The sequence below is a fragment of the Oncorhynchus clarkii genome, chromosome 4 (genome assembly GCF_045791955.1).
Source record: "Oncorhynchus clarkii lewisi isolate Uvic-CL-2024 chromosome 4, UVic_Ocla_1.0, whole genome shotgun sequence".
Lineage (NCBI taxonomy): Eukaryota > Metazoa > Chordata > Actinopteri > Salmoniformes > Salmonidae > Oncorhynchus > Oncorhynchus clarkii.
Window position 1 is genome coordinate 8,448,440 of NC_092150.1, and position 21,792 is coordinate 8,470,231.

At 45.0% G+C, this 21,792-nt stretch overlaps 1 protein-coding gene across 6 annotated transcripts in view; it reads left to right on the forward strand.

Moving 5' to 3' along the window:
• LOC139406369 (zinc finger protein 609-like) overlaps positions 1 to 21,792 on the forward strand; it is a 195,207-nt gene that overhangs the window by 157,969 nt on the left and 15,446 nt on the right. For all 6 annotated transcript variants that reach the window (XM_071148895.1, XM_071148896.1, XM_071148900.1 and 3 more), the window contains one exon: positions 21,325 to 21,412. In XM_071148895.1, coding sequence (XP_071004996.1) covers positions 21,325 to 21,412 — 88 coding nt within the window. The remainder of the gene's footprint in view (positions 1 to 21,324; positions 21,413 to 21,792) is intronic.

A 21,792-nucleotide genomic window follows, 5' to 3' on the forward strand; every position in this document is an offset into this window, starting at 1 on the left:
GTGGGGGTTCAGTGCCTGGGGGTTGTGTGTAGTGGGGGTTCAGTGCCTGGGGGTTGTGTGTAGTGGGGGTTCAGTGCCTGGGGGTTGTGTGTAGTGGGGGTTCAGTGCCTGGGGGTTATGTGTAGTGGGGGTTCAGTGCCTGGGGGTTGTGTGTAGTGGGGGTTCAGTGCCTGGGGGTTGTGTGTAGTGGGGGTTCGGTGCCTGGGGGTTGTGTGTAGTGGGGGTTCAGTGCCTGGGGGTTGTGTGTAGTGGGGGTTCAGTGCCTGGGGGTTGTGTGTAGTGGGGGTTCAGTGCCTGGGGGTTGTGTGTAGTGGGGGTTCAGTGCCTGGTGGTTGTGTAGTGGGGGTTCAATGCCTGGTGGTTATGTGTAGTGGGGGTTCAGTGCCTGGTGGTTATGTGTAGTGGGGGTTCAGTGCCTGGGGGTTGTGTGTAGTGGGGGTTCAGTGCCTGGGGGTTGTGTGTAGTGGGGGTTCAGTGCCTGGTGGTTGTGTGTAGTGGGGGTTCAATGCCTGGTGGTTATGTGTAGTGGGGGTTCAGTGCCTGGGGGTTGTGTGTAGTGGGGGTTCAGTGCCTGGGGGTTGTGTGTAGTGGGGGTTCAGTGCCTGGGGGTTGTGTGTAGTGGGGGTTCAGTGCCTGGGGGTTATGTGTAGTGGGGGTTCAGTGCCTGGGGGTTGTGTGTAGTGGGGGTTCAGTGCCTGGGGGTTGTGTGTAGTGGGGGTTCGGTGCCTGGGGGTTGTGTGTAGTGGGGGTTCAGTGCCTGGGGGTTGTGTGTAGTGGGGGTTCAGTGCCTGGGGGTTGTGTGTAGTGGGGGTTCAGTGCCTGGGGGTTATGTGTAGTGGGGGTTCAGTGCCTGGTGGTTGTGTGTGGAAGTGAGTGAGGGAGCTGATTTGTTTTCTTGTCAAACTCCCCAGTGCTCGTGTGGTGGGTCACCTGCTGAAGCTAGGCTAACGCTAGGCTAACACTAGGCTAACGCTAGGCTAACGCTAGCCCTAAAAAACACTTTAAAGTACGACATAAGTCGTTTTTCTGTACTTTATTTACTATTTCTATTTTTGACAACTTCTACATTTTACTCCATACATTTTTCCTGACAACCAAAAGTACTCGTTACATTTTGATGCTTAGCAAGACAGGAACATTTTCCAATTCACGCACTAAATCAAGAGAACATCCCTGGTCATCTCTACTGCACTAATCAAGAGAACATCCCTGGTCATCTCTACTGCCTCTGATCTGGCGGACTCACAGACTCACTAAGCACATTCTTAGTGTTGCCTCTTGGCTATCCGTAAATTAAAAACATTTGCTTAATATAAGGAATTTTAAACAATTTACTTTTGTGTATGTATATTTGGGTACTTTTTCCACAACTGTCTGAAAGCAACACTGTGTGGCCTTTTTACCACTTCTTACTGGTGCTGTGGTTACATTCATACACACAGCGCTCACACTTCACATAGACTAGACTACATTCATACACACAGCTCTCACACTTCACATAGACTAGACTACATTCATACACACAGCACTCACACTTCACACAGACTAGACTACATTCATACACACAGCGCTCACACTTCACACAGACTAGACTACATTCATACACACAGCTCTCACACTTCACACAGACTAGACTACATTCATACACACAGCTCTCACACTTCACACAGACTAGACTACATTCATACACACAGCGCTCACACTTCACACAGACTAGACTAAATTCATACACACAGCGCTCACACTTCACACAGACTAGACTACATTCATACACACAGCTCTCACACTTCACACAGACTAGACTACAGTCATACACACAGCTCTCACACTTCACACAGACTAGGTTACATTCATACACACAGCGCTCACACTTCACATAGACTAGACTACATTCATACACACAGCGCTCACACTTCACATAGACTAGACTACATTCATACACACAGCACTCACACTTCACAGACTAGACTGCATTCATACACACAGCGCTCACACTTCACATAGACTAGACTACATTCATACACACAGCGCTCACACTTCACAGACTAGACTACATTCATACACACAGCTCTCACACTTCACAGACTAGACTACATTCACACACACAGCGCTCACACTTCACACAGACTAGGTTACATTCATACACACAGCTCTCACACTTCACACAGACTAGGTTACATTCACACACACAGCTCTCACACTTCACACAGACTAGACTACATTCATACACACACTTCACACAGACTAGGCTACATTCACACACACAGCTCTCACACTTCACACAGACTAGACTACATTCATACACACAGCTCTCACACTTCACACAGACTAGACTACATTCATACACACACTTCACACAGACTAGACTACATTCATACACACAGCTCTCACACTTCACACAGACTAGACTACATTCATACACACACTTCACACAGACTAGGCTACATTCACACACACAGCTCTCACACTTCACACAGACTAGGCTACATTCATACACACACTTCACACAGACTAGGCTACATTCATACACACAGCTCACACACTTCAATCTTCACCTGTGTTTTACCATTCATATATGTGAATTTGGGGACTTCCCTCACCTCCTCAAAGCAGTTATGTGATTTCAGGGACTTACATGAGTAGTATTTAATGGACAGAATCAGATGTTTAATGTCTTGGCACAGACTATGGACTTCCTTTACGAGGCTCCGGTGTTGAACCTCAGCATTTCCTGCCATTTGAAATAACATGTGCGTGCCTGAGAAAATGACATGGAATTGGCAGAGCGCTTGATTTTCTCTTCCACCTTACCCAGACAATGGAACCCAGGTTCATTTTCTCTTGTACCTTACCCAGACAATGGAACCCAGGTTCATTTTCTCTTCCACCTTACCCAGACAATGGAACCCAGGTTCATTTTCTCTTCCACCTTACCCAGACAATGGAACCCAGGTTCATTTTCTCTTCCACCTTACCCAGACAATGGAACCCAGGTTCATTTTCTCTTGTACCTTACCCAGACAATGGAACCCAGGTTCATGTTCTCTTCCACCTTACCCAGACAATGGAACCCAGGTTCATTTTCTCTTCCACCAATGAAACCCAGGCTCATTTTCTCTTCCACCTTACGCAGACAATAGAACCCAGGTTCATTTTCTCTTCCACCTTACCCAGACAATGGAACCCAGGTTCATTTTCTCTTCCTCCAATGGAACCCAGGTTCATTTTCTCTTCCTCCAATGGAACCCAGGTTCATTTTCTCTTCCTCCAATGGAACCCAGGTTCATTTTCTCTTCCACCTTACCCAGACAATGGAACCCAGGTTCATTTTCTCTTCCTCCAATGGAACCCAGGTTCATTTTCTCTTCCACCTTACCCAGACATTGGAACCCAGGTTCATTTTCTCTTCCACCTTACCCAGACAATGGAACCCAGGTTCATTTTCTCTTCCACCTTACCCAGACAATGGAACCCAGGTTCATTTTCTCTTCCACCTTACCCAGACAATGGAACCCAGGTTCATTTTCTCTTCCTCCAATGGAACCCAGGCTCATTTTCTCTTCCACCTTACCCAGACAATGGAACCCAGGTTCATTTTCTCTTGTACCTTACCCAGACAATGGAACCCAGGTTCATTTTCTCTTCCACCTTACCCAGACAATGGAACCCAGGTTCATTTTTCTCTTCCACCTTACCCAGACAATGGAACCCAGGTTCATTTTCTCTTCCTCCAATGGAACCCAGGTTCATTTTCTCTTCCTCCCAATTCCCAATGGAGTTAATTTATCATCGAATCACAGCCTACTTCAACTTTGCCAAATGGGTGATGATTTAACAAATGCGCAATCGTTGCACCATTGTACCTAACCATAAACATCAATGCCTTTCTTAAAATCAATACACAGAACCTGCATATTTAGTTAAAAGAAATTCATGTTAGCAGGCAATATTAACTATGACAATTGTGTCACTTCTCTTGCGTTCATTGCACACAGAGTCGGGGTATATGCAACAGTTTGGGCCGCCTGGCTCGTTGCAAGCTAATTTGCCAGAATTGTACATAATTATGACATAACATTGAAGGTTGTGCAATGTAACAGCAATATTTAGACTTAGGTTTGCCACCCGTTAGATAAAATACGGAACAGTTCCGTATTTCACTGAAAGAATAAACGTTTTGTTTTCTAAATGATAGTTTCCGGATTTTACCATGTTAATGACCTAAGGCTCATATTTCTGTGTTTATTATATTATATTTAAGTCTATGATTTGATATTTGATAGAGCAGTCTGACTGAGTGGTGGTAGGCACCAGCAGGCCCGTAAGCATTCATTCAAACAGCACTTTACTGTGTTTGCCAGCAGCTCTTTGCAATGTTTGATTCACAGCGCTGTTTATGACTTCAAGCCGATCAACTCCCGAGATTAGGCTGGCAATACTATAGTGCCTATAAGAACATCCAATAGTCAAAGATATGTGGAATACAAATGTTATAGAGAGAAATAGTCAACGTGTCATAATTCCTATAATAACTACAACCTAAAACTTCTTAACTGGGAATATTGAACCACCAGCTTTCATATGGTCTGAGCAAGGAACTTAAACGTTAGCTTTTTTACATGGTACATATTGCACTTTTACTTACTTCTCCAACACTGTGTTTTTGCATTATTTAAACCAAATTGAACATGTTTCATTATTTATTTCAGACTAAATAGATTTTATTTATGTATTATATTAAGTTAAAATAAGTGTTCATTGTTCATTCAGTATTGTTGTAATTGTCATTATTACAAATATATATATAAATATAAATCGGACGATTAATCGGTAGCGGCTTTTTTTTGGTCCTCCAATGATCGGTATCGGCGTTGAAAAATCATAATCGGTCGACCTCTAATGTGTAGTGGGGGGTCAATGCCTGGGGGTTGTGTGTAGTGGGGGTTCAATGCCTGGTGGTTGTGTGTAGTGGGGGTTCAATGCCTGGTGGTTGTGTGTAGTGGGGGTTCAATGCCTGGTGGTTGTGTGTAGTGGGGGTTCAATGCCTGGTGGTTGTGTGTAGTGGGGGTTCAATGCCTGGTGGTTGTGTGTAGTGGGGGTTCAATGCCTGGGGGTTGTGTGTAGTGGGGGTTCAATGCCTGGTGGTTATGTGTAGTGGGGGTTCAGTGCCTGGGGGTTGTGTGTAGTGGGGGTTCAATGCCTGGTGGTTATGTGTAGTGGGGGTTCAGTGCCTGGGGGTTGTGTGTAGTGGGGGTTCAATGCCTGGTGGTTATGTGTAGTGGGGGTTCAATGCCTGGGGGTTGTGTGTAGTGGGGGTTCAGTGCCTGGGGGTTGTGTGTAGTGGGGGTTCAATGCCTGGGGGTTGTGTGTAGTGGGGGTTCAATGCCTGGGGGTTGTGTGTAGTGGGGGTTCAGTGCCTGGTGGTTGTGTTTAGTGGGGGTTCAATGCCTGGTGGTTGTGTGTAGTGGGGGTTCAATGCCTGGTGGTTGTGTGTAGTGGGGGTTCAATGCCTGGGGGTTGTGTGTAGTGGGGGTTCAGTGCCTGGGGGTTATGTGTAGTGGGGGTTCAGTGCCTGGGGGTTGTGTGTAGTGGGGGTTCAGTGCCTGGGGGTTGTGTGTAGTGGGGGTTCAGTGCCTGGTGGTTATGTGTAGTGGGGGTTCAGTGCCTGGGGGTTGTGTGTAGTGGGGGTTCAGTGCCTGGGGGTTGTGTGTAGTGGGGGTTCAGTGCCTGGTGGTTGTGTGTGGAAGTGAGTGAGGGAGCTGATTTGTTTTCTTGTCAAACTCCCCAGTGCTCTTGTGGTGGGTCACCTGCTGAAGCTAGGCTAACGCTAGGCTAACGCTAGGCTAACACTAGGCTAACACTAGGCTAACGCTAGGCTAACGCTAGCCCTAAAAAACACTTTAAAGTACGACATAAGTCGTTTTTCTGTACTTTATTTACTATTTCTATTTTTGACAACTTCTACATTTTACTCCATACATTTTTCCTGACAACCAAAAGTACTCGTTACATTTTGATGCTTAGCAAGACAGGAACATTTTCCAATTCACGCACTAAATCAAGAGAACATCCCTGGTCATCTCTACTGCACTAATCAAGAGAACATCCCTGGTCATCTCTACTGCCTCTGATCTGGCGGACTCACAGACTCACTAAGCACATTCTTAGTGTTGCCTCTTGGCTATCCGTAAATTAAAAACATTTGCTTAATATAAGGAATTTTAAACAATTTACTTTTGTGTATGTATATTTGGGTACTTTTTCCACAACTGTCTGAAAGCAACACTGTGTGGCCTTTTTACCACTTCTTACTGGTGCTGTGTTTACATTCATACACACAGCGCTCACACTTCACATAGACTAGACTACATTCATACACACAGCTCTCACACTTCACATAGACTAGACTACATTCATACACACAGCACTCACACTTCACACAGACTAGACTACATTCATACACACAGCGCTCACACTTCACACAGACTAGACTACATTCATACACACAGCTCTCACACTTCACACAGACTAGACTACATTCATACACACAGCTCTCACACTTCACACAGACTAGACTACATTCATACACACCGCGCTCACACTTCACACAGACTAGACTACATTCATACACACAGCGCTCACACTTCACACAGACTAGACTACATTCATACACACAGCTCTCACACTTCACACAGACTAGACTACAGTCATACACACAGCTCTCACACTTCACACAGACTAGGTTACATTCATACACACAGCGCTCACATTTCACATAGACTAGACTACATTCATACACACAGCACTCACACTTCACATAGACGAGACTACATTCATACACACAGCACTCACACTTCACAGACTAGACTACATTCATACACACAGCTCTCATACTTCACATAGACTAGACTACATTCATACACACAGCGCTCACACTTCACAGACTAGGCTACATTCATACACACAGCTCTCACACTTCACAGACTAGACTACATTCACACACACAGCGCTCACACTTCACACAGACTAGGTTACATTCATACACACAGCTCTCACACTTCACACAGACTAGGTTACATTCACATAGACTAGACTACATTCATACACACAGCACTCACACTTCACAGACTAGACTACATTCATACACACAGCGCTCACACTTCACATAGACTAGACTACATTCATACACACAGCGCTCACACTTCACAGACTAGGCTACATTCATACACACAGCTCTCACACTTCACAGACTAGACTACATTCACACACACAGCGCTCACACTTCACACAGACTAGGTTACATTCATACACACAGCTCTCACACTTCACACAGACTAGGTTACATTCACACACACAGCTCTCACACTTCACACAGACTAGACTACATTCATACACACACTTCACACAGACTAGACTACATTCATACACACACTTCACACAGACTAGGCTACATTCACACACACAGCTCTCACACTTCACACAGACTAGACTACATTCATACACACACTTCACACAGACTAGACTACATTCATACACACACTTCACACAGACTAGGCTACATTCACACACACAGCTCTCACACTTCACACAGACTAGGCTACATTCATACACACACTTCACACAGACTAGGCTACATTCATACACACAGCTCACACACTTCAATCTTCACCTGTGTTTTACCATTCATATATGTGAATTTGGGGACTTCCCTCACCTCCTCAAAGCAGTTATGTGATTTCAGGGACTTACATGAGTAGTATTTAATGGACAGAATCAGATGTTTAATGTCTTGGCACAGACTATTGACTTCCTTTACGAGGCTCCGGTGTTGAACCTCAGCATTTCCTGCCATTTGAAATAACATGTGCGTGCCTGAGAAAATGACATGGAATTGGCAGAGCGCTTGATTTTCTCTTGTACCTTACCCAGACAATGGAACCCAGGTTCATTTTCTCTTCCACCTTACCCAGACAATGGAACCCAGGTTCATTTTCTCTTCCACCTTACCCAGACAATGGAACCCAGGTTCATTTTCTCTTCCACCTTACCCAGACAATGGAACCCAGGTTCATTTTCTCTTCCACCTTACCCAGACAATGGAACCCAGGTTCATTTTCTCTTCCACCTTACCCAGACAATGGAACCCAGGTTCATTTTCTCTTCCACCTTACCCAGACAATGGAACCCAGGTTCATTTTCTCTTCCACCTTACCCAGACAATGGAACCCAGGTTCATTTTCTCTTCCACCTTACCCAGACAATGGAACCCAGGTTCATTTTCTCTTCCACCTTACCCAGACAATGGAACCCAGGTTCATTTTCTCTTCCACCTTACCCAGACAATGAAACCCAGGCTCATTTTCTCTTCCACCTTACCCAGACAATGGAACCCAGGTTCATTTTCTCTTGTACCTTACCCAGACAATGGAACCCAGGTTCATTTTCTCTTCCACCTTACCCAGACAATGGAACCCAGGTTCATTTTCTCTTCCACCTTACCCAGACAATGGAACCCAGGTTAATTTTCTCTTCCACCTTACCCAGACAATGGAACCCAGGTTCATTTTCTCTTCCTCCAATGGAACCCAGGTTCATTTTCTCTTCCTCCAATGGAACCCAGGTTCATTTTCTCTTCCTCCAATGGAACCCAGGTTCATTTTCTCTTCCTCCAATGGAACCCAGGTTCATTTTCTCTTCCACCTTACCCAGACAATGGAACCCAGGTTCATTTTCTCTTCCACCTTACCCAGACAATGGAACCCAGGTTCATTTTCTCTTCCACCTTACCCAGACAATGGAACCCAGGTTCATTTTCTCTTCCACCTTACCCAGACAATGGAACCCAGGTTCATTTTCTCTTCCACCTTACCCAGACAATGAAACCCAGGCTCATTTTCTCTTCCACCTTACCCAGACAATGGAACCCAGGTTAATTTTCTCTTGTACCTTACTCAGACAATGGAACCCAGGTTCATTTTCTCTTCCACCTTACCCAGACAATGGAACCCAGGTTCATTTTCTCTTCCACCTTCCCCAGACAATGGAACCCAGGTTCATTTTCTCTTCCACCTTACCCAGACAATGGAACCCAGGTTCATTTTCTCTTCCACCTTCCCCAGACAATGGAACCCAGGTTCATTTTCTCTTCCACCTTACCCAGACAATGGAACCCAGGTTCATTTTCTCTTCCACCTTACCCAGACAATGAAACCCAGGCTCATTTTCTCTTCCACCTTACCCAGACAATGGAACCCAGGTTCATTTTCTCTTGTACCTTACCCAGACAATGGAACCCAGGTTCATTTTCTCTTCCACCTTACCCAGACAATGGAACCCAGGTTCATTTTCTCTTCCTCCAATGGAACCCAGGTTCATTTTCTCTTCCTCCAATGGAACCCAGGTTCATTTTCTCTTCCACCTTACCCAGACAATGGAACCCAGGTTCATTTTCTCTTCCACCTTACCCAGACAATGGAACCCAGGTTCATTTTCTCTTCCACCTTACCCAGACAATGGAACCCAGGTTCATTTTCTCTTCCACCTTACCCAGACAATGGAACCCAGGTTCATTTTCTCTTCCTCCAATGGAACCCAGGCTCATTTTCTCTTCCACCTTACCCAGACAATGGAACCCAGGTTCATTTTCTCTTGTACCTTACCCAGACAATGGAACCCAGGTTCATTTTCTCTTCCACCTTACCCAGACAATGGAACCCAGGTTCATTTTTCTCTTCCACCTTACCCAGACAATGGAACCCAGGTTCATTTTCTCTTCCTCCAATGGAACCCAGGTTCATTTTCTCTTCCTCCAATGGAACCCAGGTTCATTTTCTCTTCCTCCAATGGAACCCAGGCTCATTTTCTCTTCCACCTTACCCAGACAATGGAACCCAGGTTCATTTTCTCTTCCACCTTACCCAGACAATGGAACCCAGGTTCATTTTCTCTTCCACCTTACCCAGACAATGGAACCCAGGTTCATTTTCTCTTCCACCTTACCCAGACAATGGAACCCAGGTTCATTTTCTCTTCCACCTTACCCAGACAATGGAACCCAGGTTCATTTCTCTTCCACCTTACCCAGACAATGGAACCCAGGTTCATTTTCTCTTCCTCCAATGGAACCCAGGTTAATTTTCTCTTCCACCTTACCCAGACAATGGAACCCAGGTTCATTTTCTCTTCCTCCAATGGAACCCAGGCTCATTTTCTCTTCCACCTTACCCAGACAATGGAACCCAGGTTCATTTTCTCTTCCACCTTACCCAGACAATGAAACCCAGGCTCATTTTCTCTTCCACCTTACCCAGACAATGGAACCCAGGTTCATTTTCTCTTGTACCTTACCCAGACAATGGAACCCAGGTTCATTTTCTCTTCCACCTTACCCAGACAATGGAACCCAGGTTCATTTTCTCTTCCTCCAATGGAACCCAGGTTCATTTTCTCTTCCTCCAATGGAACCCAGGTTCATTTTCTCTTCCACCTTACCCAGACAATGGAACCCAGGTTCATTTTCTCTTCCACCTTACCCAGACAATGGAACCCAGGTTCATTTTCTCTTCCACCTTACCCAGACAATGGAACCCAGGTTCATTTTCTCTTCCACCTTACCCAGACAATGGAACCCAGGTTCATTTTCTCTTCCTCCAATGGAACCCAGGCTCATTTTCTCTTCCACCTTACCCAGACAATGGAACCCAGGTTCATTTTCTCTTGTACCTTACCCAGACAATGGAACCCAGGTTCATTTTCTCTTCCACCTTACCCAGACAATGGAACCCAGGTTCATTTTTCTCTTCCACCTTACCCAGACAATGGAACCCAGGTTCATTTTCTCTTCCTCCAATGGAACCCAGGTTCATTTTCTCTTCCTCCAATGGAACCCAGGTTCATTTTCTCTTCCTCCAATGGAACCCAGGTTAATTTTCTCTTCCACCTTACCCAGACAATGGAACCCAGGTTCATTTTCTCTTCCTCCAATGGAACCCAGGCTCATTTTCTCTTCCACCTTACCCAGACAATGGAACCCAGGTTCATTTTCTCTTCCACCTTACCCAGACAATGGAACCCAGGTTCATTTTCTCTTCCACCTTACCCAGACAATGGAACCCAGGTTCATTTTCTCTTCCACCTTACCCAGACAATGGAACCCAGGTTCATTTTCTCTTCCACCTTACCCAGACAATGGAACCCAGGTTCATTTTCTCTTCCACCTTACCCAGACAATGGAACCCAGGTTCATTTTCTCTTCCTCCAATGGAACCCAGGTTCATTTTCTCTTCCTCCAATGGAACCCAGGTTCCTTTTCTCTTCCACCAATGAAACCCAGGTTCATTTTTCTCTTCCACCTTACCCAGACAATGGAACCCAGGTTCATTTTTCTCTTCCACCTTACCCAGACAATGGAACCCAGGTTCATTTTCTCTTCCACCTTACCCAGACAATGGAACCCAGGTTCATTTTCTCTTGTACCTTACCCAGACAATGGAACCCAGGTTCATTTTCTCTTGTACCTTACCCAGACAATAGAACCCAGGTTCATTTTCTCTTCCACCTTACCCAGACAATGGAACCCAGGTTCATTTTCTCTTCCACCTTACCCAGACAATGGAACCCAGGTTCATTTTCTCTTCCACCTTACCCAGACAATGGAACCCAGGTTCATTTTCTCTTGTACCTTACCCAGACAATGGAACCCAGGTTCATTTTCTCTTCCACCTTACCCAGACAATGGAACCCAGGTTCATTTTCTCTTCCACCAATGAAACCCAGGCTCATTTTCTCTTCCACCTTACCCAGACAATGGAACCCAGGTTCATTTTCTCTTCCACCTTACCCAGACAATGGAACCCAGGTTCATTTTCTCTTCCTCCAATGGAACCCAGGTTCATTTTCTCTTCCTCCAATGGAACCCAGGTTCATTTTCTCTTCCTCCAATGGAACCCAGGTTCATTTTCTCTTCCACCTTACCCAGACAATGGAACCCAGGTTCATTTTCTCTTCCACCTTACCCAGACAATGGAACCCAGGTTCATTTTCTCTTCCACCTTACCCAGACAATGGAACCCAGGTTAATTTTCTCTTCCAACTTACCCAGACAATGGAACCCAGGTTCATTTTCTCTTCCTCCAATGGAACCCAGGTTCATTTTCTCTTCCTCCAATGGAACCCAGGTTCATTTTCTCTTCCTCCAATGGAACCCAGGTTCATTTTCTCTTCCACCTTACCCAGACAATGGAACCCAGGTTCATTTTCTCTTCCACCTTACCCAGACAATGGAACCCAGGTTCATTTTCTCTTCCACCTTACCCAGACAATGGAACCCAGGTTCATTTTCTCTTCCACCTTACCCAGACAATGGAACCCAGGTTCATTTTCTCTTCCACCTTACCCAGACAATGGAACCCAGGTTCATTTTCTCTTCCACCAATGTAACTCAGGTTCATTTTCAGTGGTAGGCCTAATGGTTACCTTTCCAACAATGTACTGATGTCATACTAACTTTTGGCAAATGGGATAATTGCTCCCAAAGCTGTTCTGTCTGCCTAAACGTGAAGTCACGCAAGTTGATCATCGTTTGTTTGAAAGGCTTGTCTCGCACTATTTTTCTTCTCACTGTTGTGCCGTTAACTTTGGTTCTATTGATGTTTTTACTGCTCTGACAGTTCAAATCTATCAGAACGGTTGTAAAGTGTTGGACAGCTATAGGCTTTTGAGTTAATGGTACATACTCCCTTTCTTGAAACCAAACCAATATTCTGCACTTGAGTTAAGCAACATTATCTGCAGTGTGCTGTGTAAACACAATCATTGTGACTGATATTTGAGAGAAGCTTCTAAGGCAAAACTGTCGGCTGACTGAGTTCAGGTCAATTATGAAAGCCAAAGCCCCTGAGGGAATGTCTCAATGAAAATGGACTGTCTGAGTGAGTGAGTGTGTGTGTGTGTGTGTGTTTCTTTGGAAGCTCATCCTGTGATACCAACTGCCACCTAGTGGTCGAATAAGGGTATGACAGTCTCTCTCAGCAGCCAGTCACACAGACGAGTCGAGCCTCACTTCTCCACTTCCTCTCGCTCTGCTAGTATCAAAGTGTCTGTCAGCCCGATGCACAAACCATTCGGGAGACAAATTGAAGGCGACAGACCTGGGCTCTGGCAACCAGGGAACTCTTTCATATGCCTCAGCTGTTTCCTTCCCCGACACAAAAATAAACCTTTTTTTTATTTTCCTGTGGAGCCTCTGCAGTCTGCAGGCAGCAATGTCAGCTGGAGGACAACACCACTCTGTTTCTCCTCCTCCTTCATCCCTCACTCAGCTGCATACAAATGGCTGTCTGTCAGTGTACTGTGCTGCTCCCAGCCTCTGTAATCAGGAACGGCTCTGTTCTAATGGAGGCGGGAGGGGTGTGTGTGTGTGTGTGTGTGTGTGTGCAGTTCCAACCCCAAAACCAGCGTGCTGAATACTGAACAGCTGCACCTTTTCTATTCAATACTCTGAGATTGACCTGAATGTTGCTTGGTGCCGTCTTTTCTCTTGGGGAATTAATAGGAAACCAATGGAGCCGGAGAAGAAGACAGACGTTTTACGTTTCCTGAAAAGATTGTGTTTTTATGTTCCTTTATTTGCGGGGGGGTTTTAACTTATTTTTTTACCTAATGTTGACGCTACCGTCTCTTATGACCGAAAATAACTTCTGGACATCAGGACTGCGATTACTCACCATGGACCGGGAGAATCCTTTTTTTTTCTCCTTTAACTTCTTGACGCTACCCATCCCTTTAGCGGGATAATTGTCATCAACAACAATTGCAATTGCAGAATAATATTACTAAAAATATTTATATTCATGAAATCACAAGTGCAATATAGCAAAACACAGCTTAGCCTTTTGTTAATCCACCTGTCGTGTCAGATTGTGAAAATATGCTTTACAGCGAAAGCAATCCAAGCGTTGCTTGTAAGTGTAAGTTTATCGATCACTCGACAAAACAATATGAACACCTAGCATCAAAGTAGCTTGGTCACGAAAATCAGAAAAGCAGTCAAATTAATCGCTTACCTTTGATGATCTTCGGATGTTTTCACTCACGAGACTTCCAGTTACACAATAAATGTTCCTTTTGTTCCATAAAGATTATTTTTATATCCAAAATACCTCAGTTTGTTTGGCGCGTTATGTTCAGAAATCTACAGAGCGGTCACGACAATGCAGACGAAAATTTCAAATAGTATCGGTAATGTCCACAGAAACATGTCAAATGTTTTTTATAATCAATCCTCAGGTTGTTTTTAAAATATATAATCGATAATATATAAACCGCAACTGTCTTTTTCAGTAGGAGAGGGAGAGGCCATGGCTGCCCAAACTCTGTTGCATGAGCAAAACTCATGCGAACACCTGACGCAATGTTATCTTTCTCGCTAATTTTTCAAAATAAAAGCCTGAAACTATGTCTGAAGACTGGTGACACCTTGAGGAAGCGATAGGAAAAGGAATCTGGTTGATATCCCTTTAAATGGAGCAAAAGCAGGCTATGGAACATGGAGTTTTTAAAATAGAAGCCACTTCCTGGTTTGATTTTCCTCAGGTTTTTGCCTGCAATATCAGTTCTGTTATACTCACAGACAATATTTTGACAGTTTTTGAAACTTTAGTGTTTTCTATCCTAATCTGTCAATTATATGCATATTGTAATATCTGGTCCTGAGAAATAGGCCGTTTACTTTGGGAACGTTATTTTTCCAAACATAAAAATAGTGCCCCCTAGCTTCAAGAGGCTGACGAGCCTGACGTGAATGATATACTGCTTTCTCGGGAACAGGCTCAGATCCCCATGATTTGCGTGAAGAGGAGGCAGAGAAAAAGGGGCCGGAGGGTGGGCTGTCTTCTGAGAATTTGTAGGCAATCGAATAAACCCCCACTTCCTTCCATTCTGCTAGCAAAAGTTCAATCTTTGGAGAATAAAATCGATGACCTACGCACAAGATTAAACTACCAACGGGACATTCAAAACTGTAATATCTTACGCTTCATGGAGTCGTGGCTGAACGACGACACTGTCAACATACAGGTGGCTGGTTATACGCTGTATCGACAGGATAGAACAGCAGCGTCTGGTAAGACAAGGGATGGTGGACTATGTATTTTTGTAAATAACAACTGGTGCACGATATCTAAGGAAGTCTCGAGCTATTGCGGTCTACATCTTATCATGAGATATTCTATCTACCTAGAGCTAATATCTGTATTTTTCGTAGCTGTTTACATACCACCACAGTCAGAGGCTGGCACTAAAACAGCATTGAATGAGCTGTATTCTGTCATAAGCAAACAGGAAATCGCTCACCCATAGGCGGCGCTTCTAGTAGCCTGGGACTTTAATGCAGGGAAACTTAAATCTGTTTTACCAAATTTCTATCAGCATGTTAAATGTGCAACCATAGAAGAAAAAAACTCTGGACCACCTTTACTCCACACACAGAGACACGTACAAAGCTCTCCCTCGCCCTCCATTTGGCAAAGCTGACCATAATTGTATCCTCCTGATTCCTGCTTACAAGTAAAAACTGATCAGAAACCACCAGTGACTAGATCAATAAAAAAGTGGTCAGATGAAGCAGATGCTAAACTACAGGACTGTTTTTCTAGCACAGACTGGAATATGTATCGGGATTCCTCCAATGACATTGAGGAGTACACCACGTCAGTCATTGGCTTCATCAATCGATGACGTCATCCCCACAGTGACCATGAGTACATACCCCAACCAGAAGCCATGGATTACAGGCAACATCCACACTGAGCTAAAGGTTAGAGCTGACGATTTCAAGGAGCGGGACTCTAACCCGGACGCTTATAAGAAATCCCGCTATGCCCTTGACGAACCATCAAACAGGCAAAGAGTCAATACAGGACTAAGATGGAATCGTACTACACCGACTCTGATGCTCGTCAGATGTGGCAGGGCCAGTAAACCATTACAGACTCCAAAGGGAAGCACAGCCGAGAGCTGCCCAGTGACACGAGCCTACTAGGCAAGCTAAACTACTTCTATGCTCGCTTCGAGGCAAATAAAACTGAAACATGCATGAGAGCACCAGCTGTTCCGGAAGACTGTGTGATCACGCTCTCCGCAGCCGACGTGAGTAAGACTTTTAAACAGGTCAACATTCACAAGGCCAGACAGATTACCAGGACGTGTGCTGCGAGCATGCGCTGACCAACTAGCAAGTGTCTTCACTACCATTTTCAACCTCTCCCTGTCCAGTCTGTAATACCAACATGTTTTAAGCAGACCACCATAGTGCCCGTGCCCAAGAACACTAAGGCAACCTGCCTAAATGACTACCGGCCCGTAGCACTCAAGTCTGTAGCCATGAAGTGCTTTGAAAGGCTGATCATGGCTCACATCAACACCATTATCCCAGAAACCCTAGATAGACCCACCCCAATTTGCATACTGCCCCAGCAGATCCCCAGACAATGCAATCTCTATTGCACTCCACACTGCCCTTTCCCACCTGCACAAAAGGAACACCTATGTGAGAATGCTATTCATTGACAACAGCTTAACGTTCAACACAATAGTGCCCTCAAAGCTCATCAATAAGTTAAGGTTCCTGGGACTAAATGCCTCCCCCTGCAACTGGATCCTGGACTTCCTGATGGGCCACCCCCAGGTGGTATGGATAGGTAACAACACATCCACCACACTGATCCTCAACACAGGCGCACCTCAGGGGTGCGTGCTCAGTCCCTTCCTGTACTTCCTGTTCACTCATGACTGCACAGCCAGGCACATCTCCAACGCCATCATTAAGTTTTCAGATGACACACCAGTGGTAGTAGGCCTGATCACCGACAACGGCGAGACAGCCTATTGGGAGGAGGTCAGAGACCTGGCTGTGTGGTGCCAGGCCAACAGCCTCTCCCTCAACGTCACCAACAAACTAACATGGTCCAAGCACACCAAGACAGTCGTGAAGAGGGCACGACAAAACCTATTCCCCCTCAGGAGACTGAAAAGATTTGGCATGGGTCCTCAGATCCTCAAAAGGTTCTACAGCTGCACCATCGAGAGCATTGTGGCTGGTTGCATCACTGCCCGGTACGGCAACTGCTCGTTCTTCGACCGCAAGGCACTACAGAGGGTAGTGCGAACGGCCCAGTACATCACTTGGTCCAAGCTTCCTGCCATCCAGGACCTCTGTACCAGGCGGTGTCAGAAGAAGGCCCTAGAAATTGTCAGACTCCAGCCACCCTAGTTATAGACTGTTATCTCTGCTACCGCATGGCAAGCGGTACCGGAGCGCCAAGTCTAGGTCCAAGAGGCCTAGACTTGGCACTCCTCTGTTACACCGCTGCTCCTCTCTACCTCAATTACCTCGACTAACCAGTGCCCCGCACATTGACTCTGTACCGGTACCCCCTGTATATAGTCTCCACATTGACTCTACTGGTACCCCCTGTATATAGTCTCCACATTGACTCTACTGGTACCCCCTGTATATAGTCTCCACATTGACTCTACTGGTACCCCCTGTATATAGCCTCCACATTGACTCTGTACTGGTACCCCCTGTATATAGTCTCCACATTGACTCTGTACCGGTACCCCTGTATATAGCCTCCACATTGACTCTGTACCGGTACCCCCTGTATATAGCCTCCACATTGACTCTGTACCGGTACCCCCTGTATATAGCCTCCACATTGACTCTGTACTGGTACCCCCTGTATATAGCCTCCACATTGACTTTGTACCGGTACCCCCTTTATATAGCCTCCACATTGACTCTGTACCGGTACCCCCTGTATATAGCCTCCACATTGACTCTGTACTGGTACCCCCTGTATATAGCCTCCACATTGACTCTGTACCGGTACCCCCTGTATATAGCCTCCACATTGACTCTGTACCGGTACCCCCTGTATATAGCCTCCACATTGACTCTGTACTGGTACCCCCTGTATATAGCTTCCACATTGACTCTGTACTGGTACCCCCTGGATATAGCCTCCACATTGACTCTGTACCGGTACCCCCTGGATATAGCCTCCACATTGACTCTGTACTGGTACCCCCTGTATATAGCCTCCACATTGACTCTGTACTGGTACCCCCTGTATATAGCCTCCACATTGACTCTGTACCGGTACCCCCTGTATATAGCCTCCACATTGACTCTGTACCAGTACCCCCTGTATATAGCCTCCACATTGACTCTGTACCGGTACCCCCTGTATATAGCCTCCACATTGACTCTGTACTGGTACCCCCCTGTGTATAGCCTCCACATTGACTCTGTACCGGAACCCCCTGTATATAGCCTCCACATTGACTCTGTACCGGTACCCCCTGTATATAGCCTCCACATTGACTCTGTACCGGTACCCCCTGTAAATAGTCTCCACATTGACTCTGTACCGGTACCCCCTGTATATAGCCTCCACATTGACTCTGTACCGTAACACCCTGTATATACCCTCCACATTGACTCTGTACCGGTACCCCCTGTATATAGCCTCCACATTGACTCTGTACCGGTACCCCCTGTATATAGCCTCCACATTGACTCTGTACCGGTACCCCCTGTATATAGCCTCCACATTGACTCTGTACCGGTACCCCCCAGGTATATACAGTGCCTTGCAAAAGTATTCGGCCCCCTTGAACTTTGCGACCTTTTGCCACATTTCAGGCTTCAAACATAAAGATATAAAACTGTATTTTTTTGTGAAGAATCAACAACAAGTGGGACACAATCATGAAGTGGAACGACATTTATTGGATATTTAAAACTTTTTTAACAAATCAAAACTGAAAAATTGGGCGTGCAAAATTATTCAGCCCCTTTACTTTCAGTACAGCAAACTCTCTCCAGAAGTTCAGTGAGGATCTCTGAATGATCCAATGTTGACCTAAATGACTAATGATGATAAATACAATCCACCTGTGTGTAATCAAGTCTCCGTATAAATGCACCTGGACTGTGATAGTCTCAGAGGTCCGTTAAAAGCGCAGAGAGCATCATGAAGAACAAGGAACACACCAGGCAGGTCCGAGATACTGTTGTGAAGAAGTTTAAAGCCGGATTTGGATACAAAAAGATTTCCCAAGCTTTAAACATCCCAAGGAGCACTGTGCAAGCGATAATATTGAAATGGAAGGAGTATCAGACCACTGCAAATCTACCAAGACCTGGCCGTCCCTCTAAACTTTCAGCTCATACAAGGAGAAGACTGATCAGAGATGCAGCCAAGAGGCCCATGATCACTCTGGATGAACTGCAGAGATCTACAGCTGAGGTGGGAGACTCTGTCCATAGGACAACAATCAGTCGTATATTGCACAAATCTGGCCTTTATGGAAGAGTGGCAAGAAGAAAGCCATTTCTTAAAGATATCCATAAAAAGTGTCGTTTAAAGTTTGCCACAAGCCACCTTGTGCACCAAACATGTGGAAGAAGGTGCTCTGGTCAGATGAAACCAAAATTGAACTTTTTGGCAACAATGCAAAACGTTATGTTTTGCGTAAAAGCAACACAGCTCATCACCTTGAACCCCTATCCCCACTGTCAAACATGGTGGTGGCAGCATCATGGTTTGGGCCTGCTTTTCTTCAGTAGGGACAGGGAAGATGGTTAAAATTGATGGGAAGATGGATGGAGCCAAATACAGGACCATTCTGGAAGAAAACCTGATGGAGTCTGCAAAAGACCTGAGACTGGGACGGAGATTTGTCTTCCAACAAGACAATGATCCAAAACATAAAGCAAAATCTACAATGGAATGGTTCAAAAATAAACATATCCAGGTGTTAGAATGGCCAAGTCAAAGTCCAGACCTGAATCCAATCGAGAATCTGTGGAAAGAACTGAAAACTGCTGTTCACAAATGCTCTCCATCCAACCTCACTGAGCTCGAGCTGTTTTGCAAGGAGGAATGGGAAAAAATTTCAGTCTCTCGATGTGCAAAACTGATAGAGACATACCCCAAGCGACTTACAGCTGTAATCGCAGCAAAAGGTGGCGCTACAAAGTATTAACTTAAGGGGGCTGAATAATTTTGCACGCCCAATTTTTTTTTGTTGATTTGTTAAAAAAGTTTGAAATATCCAATAAATGTCGTTCCACTTCATGATTGTGTCCCACTTGTTGTTGATTCTTCACAAAAAAATACAGTTTTATATCTTTATGTTTGAAGCCTGAAATGTGGCAAAAGGTCGCAAAGTTCAAGGGGGCCGAATACTTTCGCAAGGCACTGTAGTCTCGCTATTGTTATTTTAATTTAATTACTTGTTACTTTTATTTCTTATTCTTATCTGTATTTTTTTTTAATCTTTGAAACTAAGTAAGCATTTCACTGTTGTATTCGGCGCATGTGACTAATAATATTTGATTTGATTTGATTAGTATGACCGATTCCAGTACACAGTTTTATGTTTACTAGTAGTGATGGGGGGGGGGGGGGATCGGTAGTTACATATCAGGATATTATTTTTGACGATACATCGTATCATTTTGACAATATCTCAATATTATTTTTGTGCTAGTCGGCTGTACCTGCACCAAAACTCCAGTAGGTTTCTTGTTCTCCGTCTTTTCAAAACAGAAAGCCAATTTGTGTTTAGCACATTTTATTTCCCTGACTGATCAAAACTTGTTTTCTCACATCTCTCTCTCTCTGTCTCTGTCTCTGTCTCTGTCTCTCTCTCTCTCCTCTCTCTCTCTCCTCTCTCTCTCTGTCTCTGTCTCTCTCTCCTCTCTCTCTCTCTCCTCTCTCTCTCTCTCTCCTCTCTCTCTCTCTCTCTCCCCTCTCTCTCTCTCTCTCTCTCTCTCTCTCTCGTCCATCGGCAGCAGACATATGTTTGGAACATCGAATCTCAATAAAATCACAGTATTGAATCGCAATACGTATCGTGAGAATCGCAGTACGTATCGCGAGAATCGCAGTCCATAACGTATCGGCACCTTGGTATGGGGAGTTCCCTATTTACTAGCCTATACTGTCCATGCTGACAGTATTTGGGATGAAAGTTGTCATGCTATGCTAATATCATGCTATGCTAATATCATGCTATGCTAATATCACTCTTCATTAAGTGTTCAATTATTCTTATTCTATATATATCTATATATATATATCTTATTCTTATAAATAACCAGATGAAAAGCTCAGAGCAGTGCAGAGGCAGGGAGCACAGTGGCTCGGACTCACTAGAAGGCAGGATGGGTTTACACCCCTTGACTGATGAAGGAAGACATGATGACAGTTCCTCTGTGATCATCATTCCTTCTCTCCCTCTCTCTGTTCCCAGGCATGCTGGTAGTTAACGTGACCTGGAGAAACAAGACCTATGTCGGCACCCTCCTGGACTGCACCAGACACAACTGGGCCCCGCCAAGGTAAACAGGAACTCTCACAACTAATCATTAACACACATTCACACACACACACCCTTTCAAACTGAACATTCAGACACTTGAAAACTGACATTGGTTGTCTTGAGGGCATATTTCATAGCTTTTCCTTTGCTCGGGGGCCATTATGAATGAAATATCCTTGGGTAACGTCTCCGAAGCTTCCCCCTCCCCGCTGACACAGGGCTTTCGAAATGCAACAACGAGAGTTTGGAATTATTTTTCTCCTCTGTCATCTATCCTGTCCTCAACATCACAGAGCTGGCTGAGCCTTTTATAGAATTCTCTACTAAACACCCCACTGGTCTGTCCACAGCCTGCTGGGTCTGAGTGTCCTCAACAATGTTCAAAAGCTTGAAAGCTAT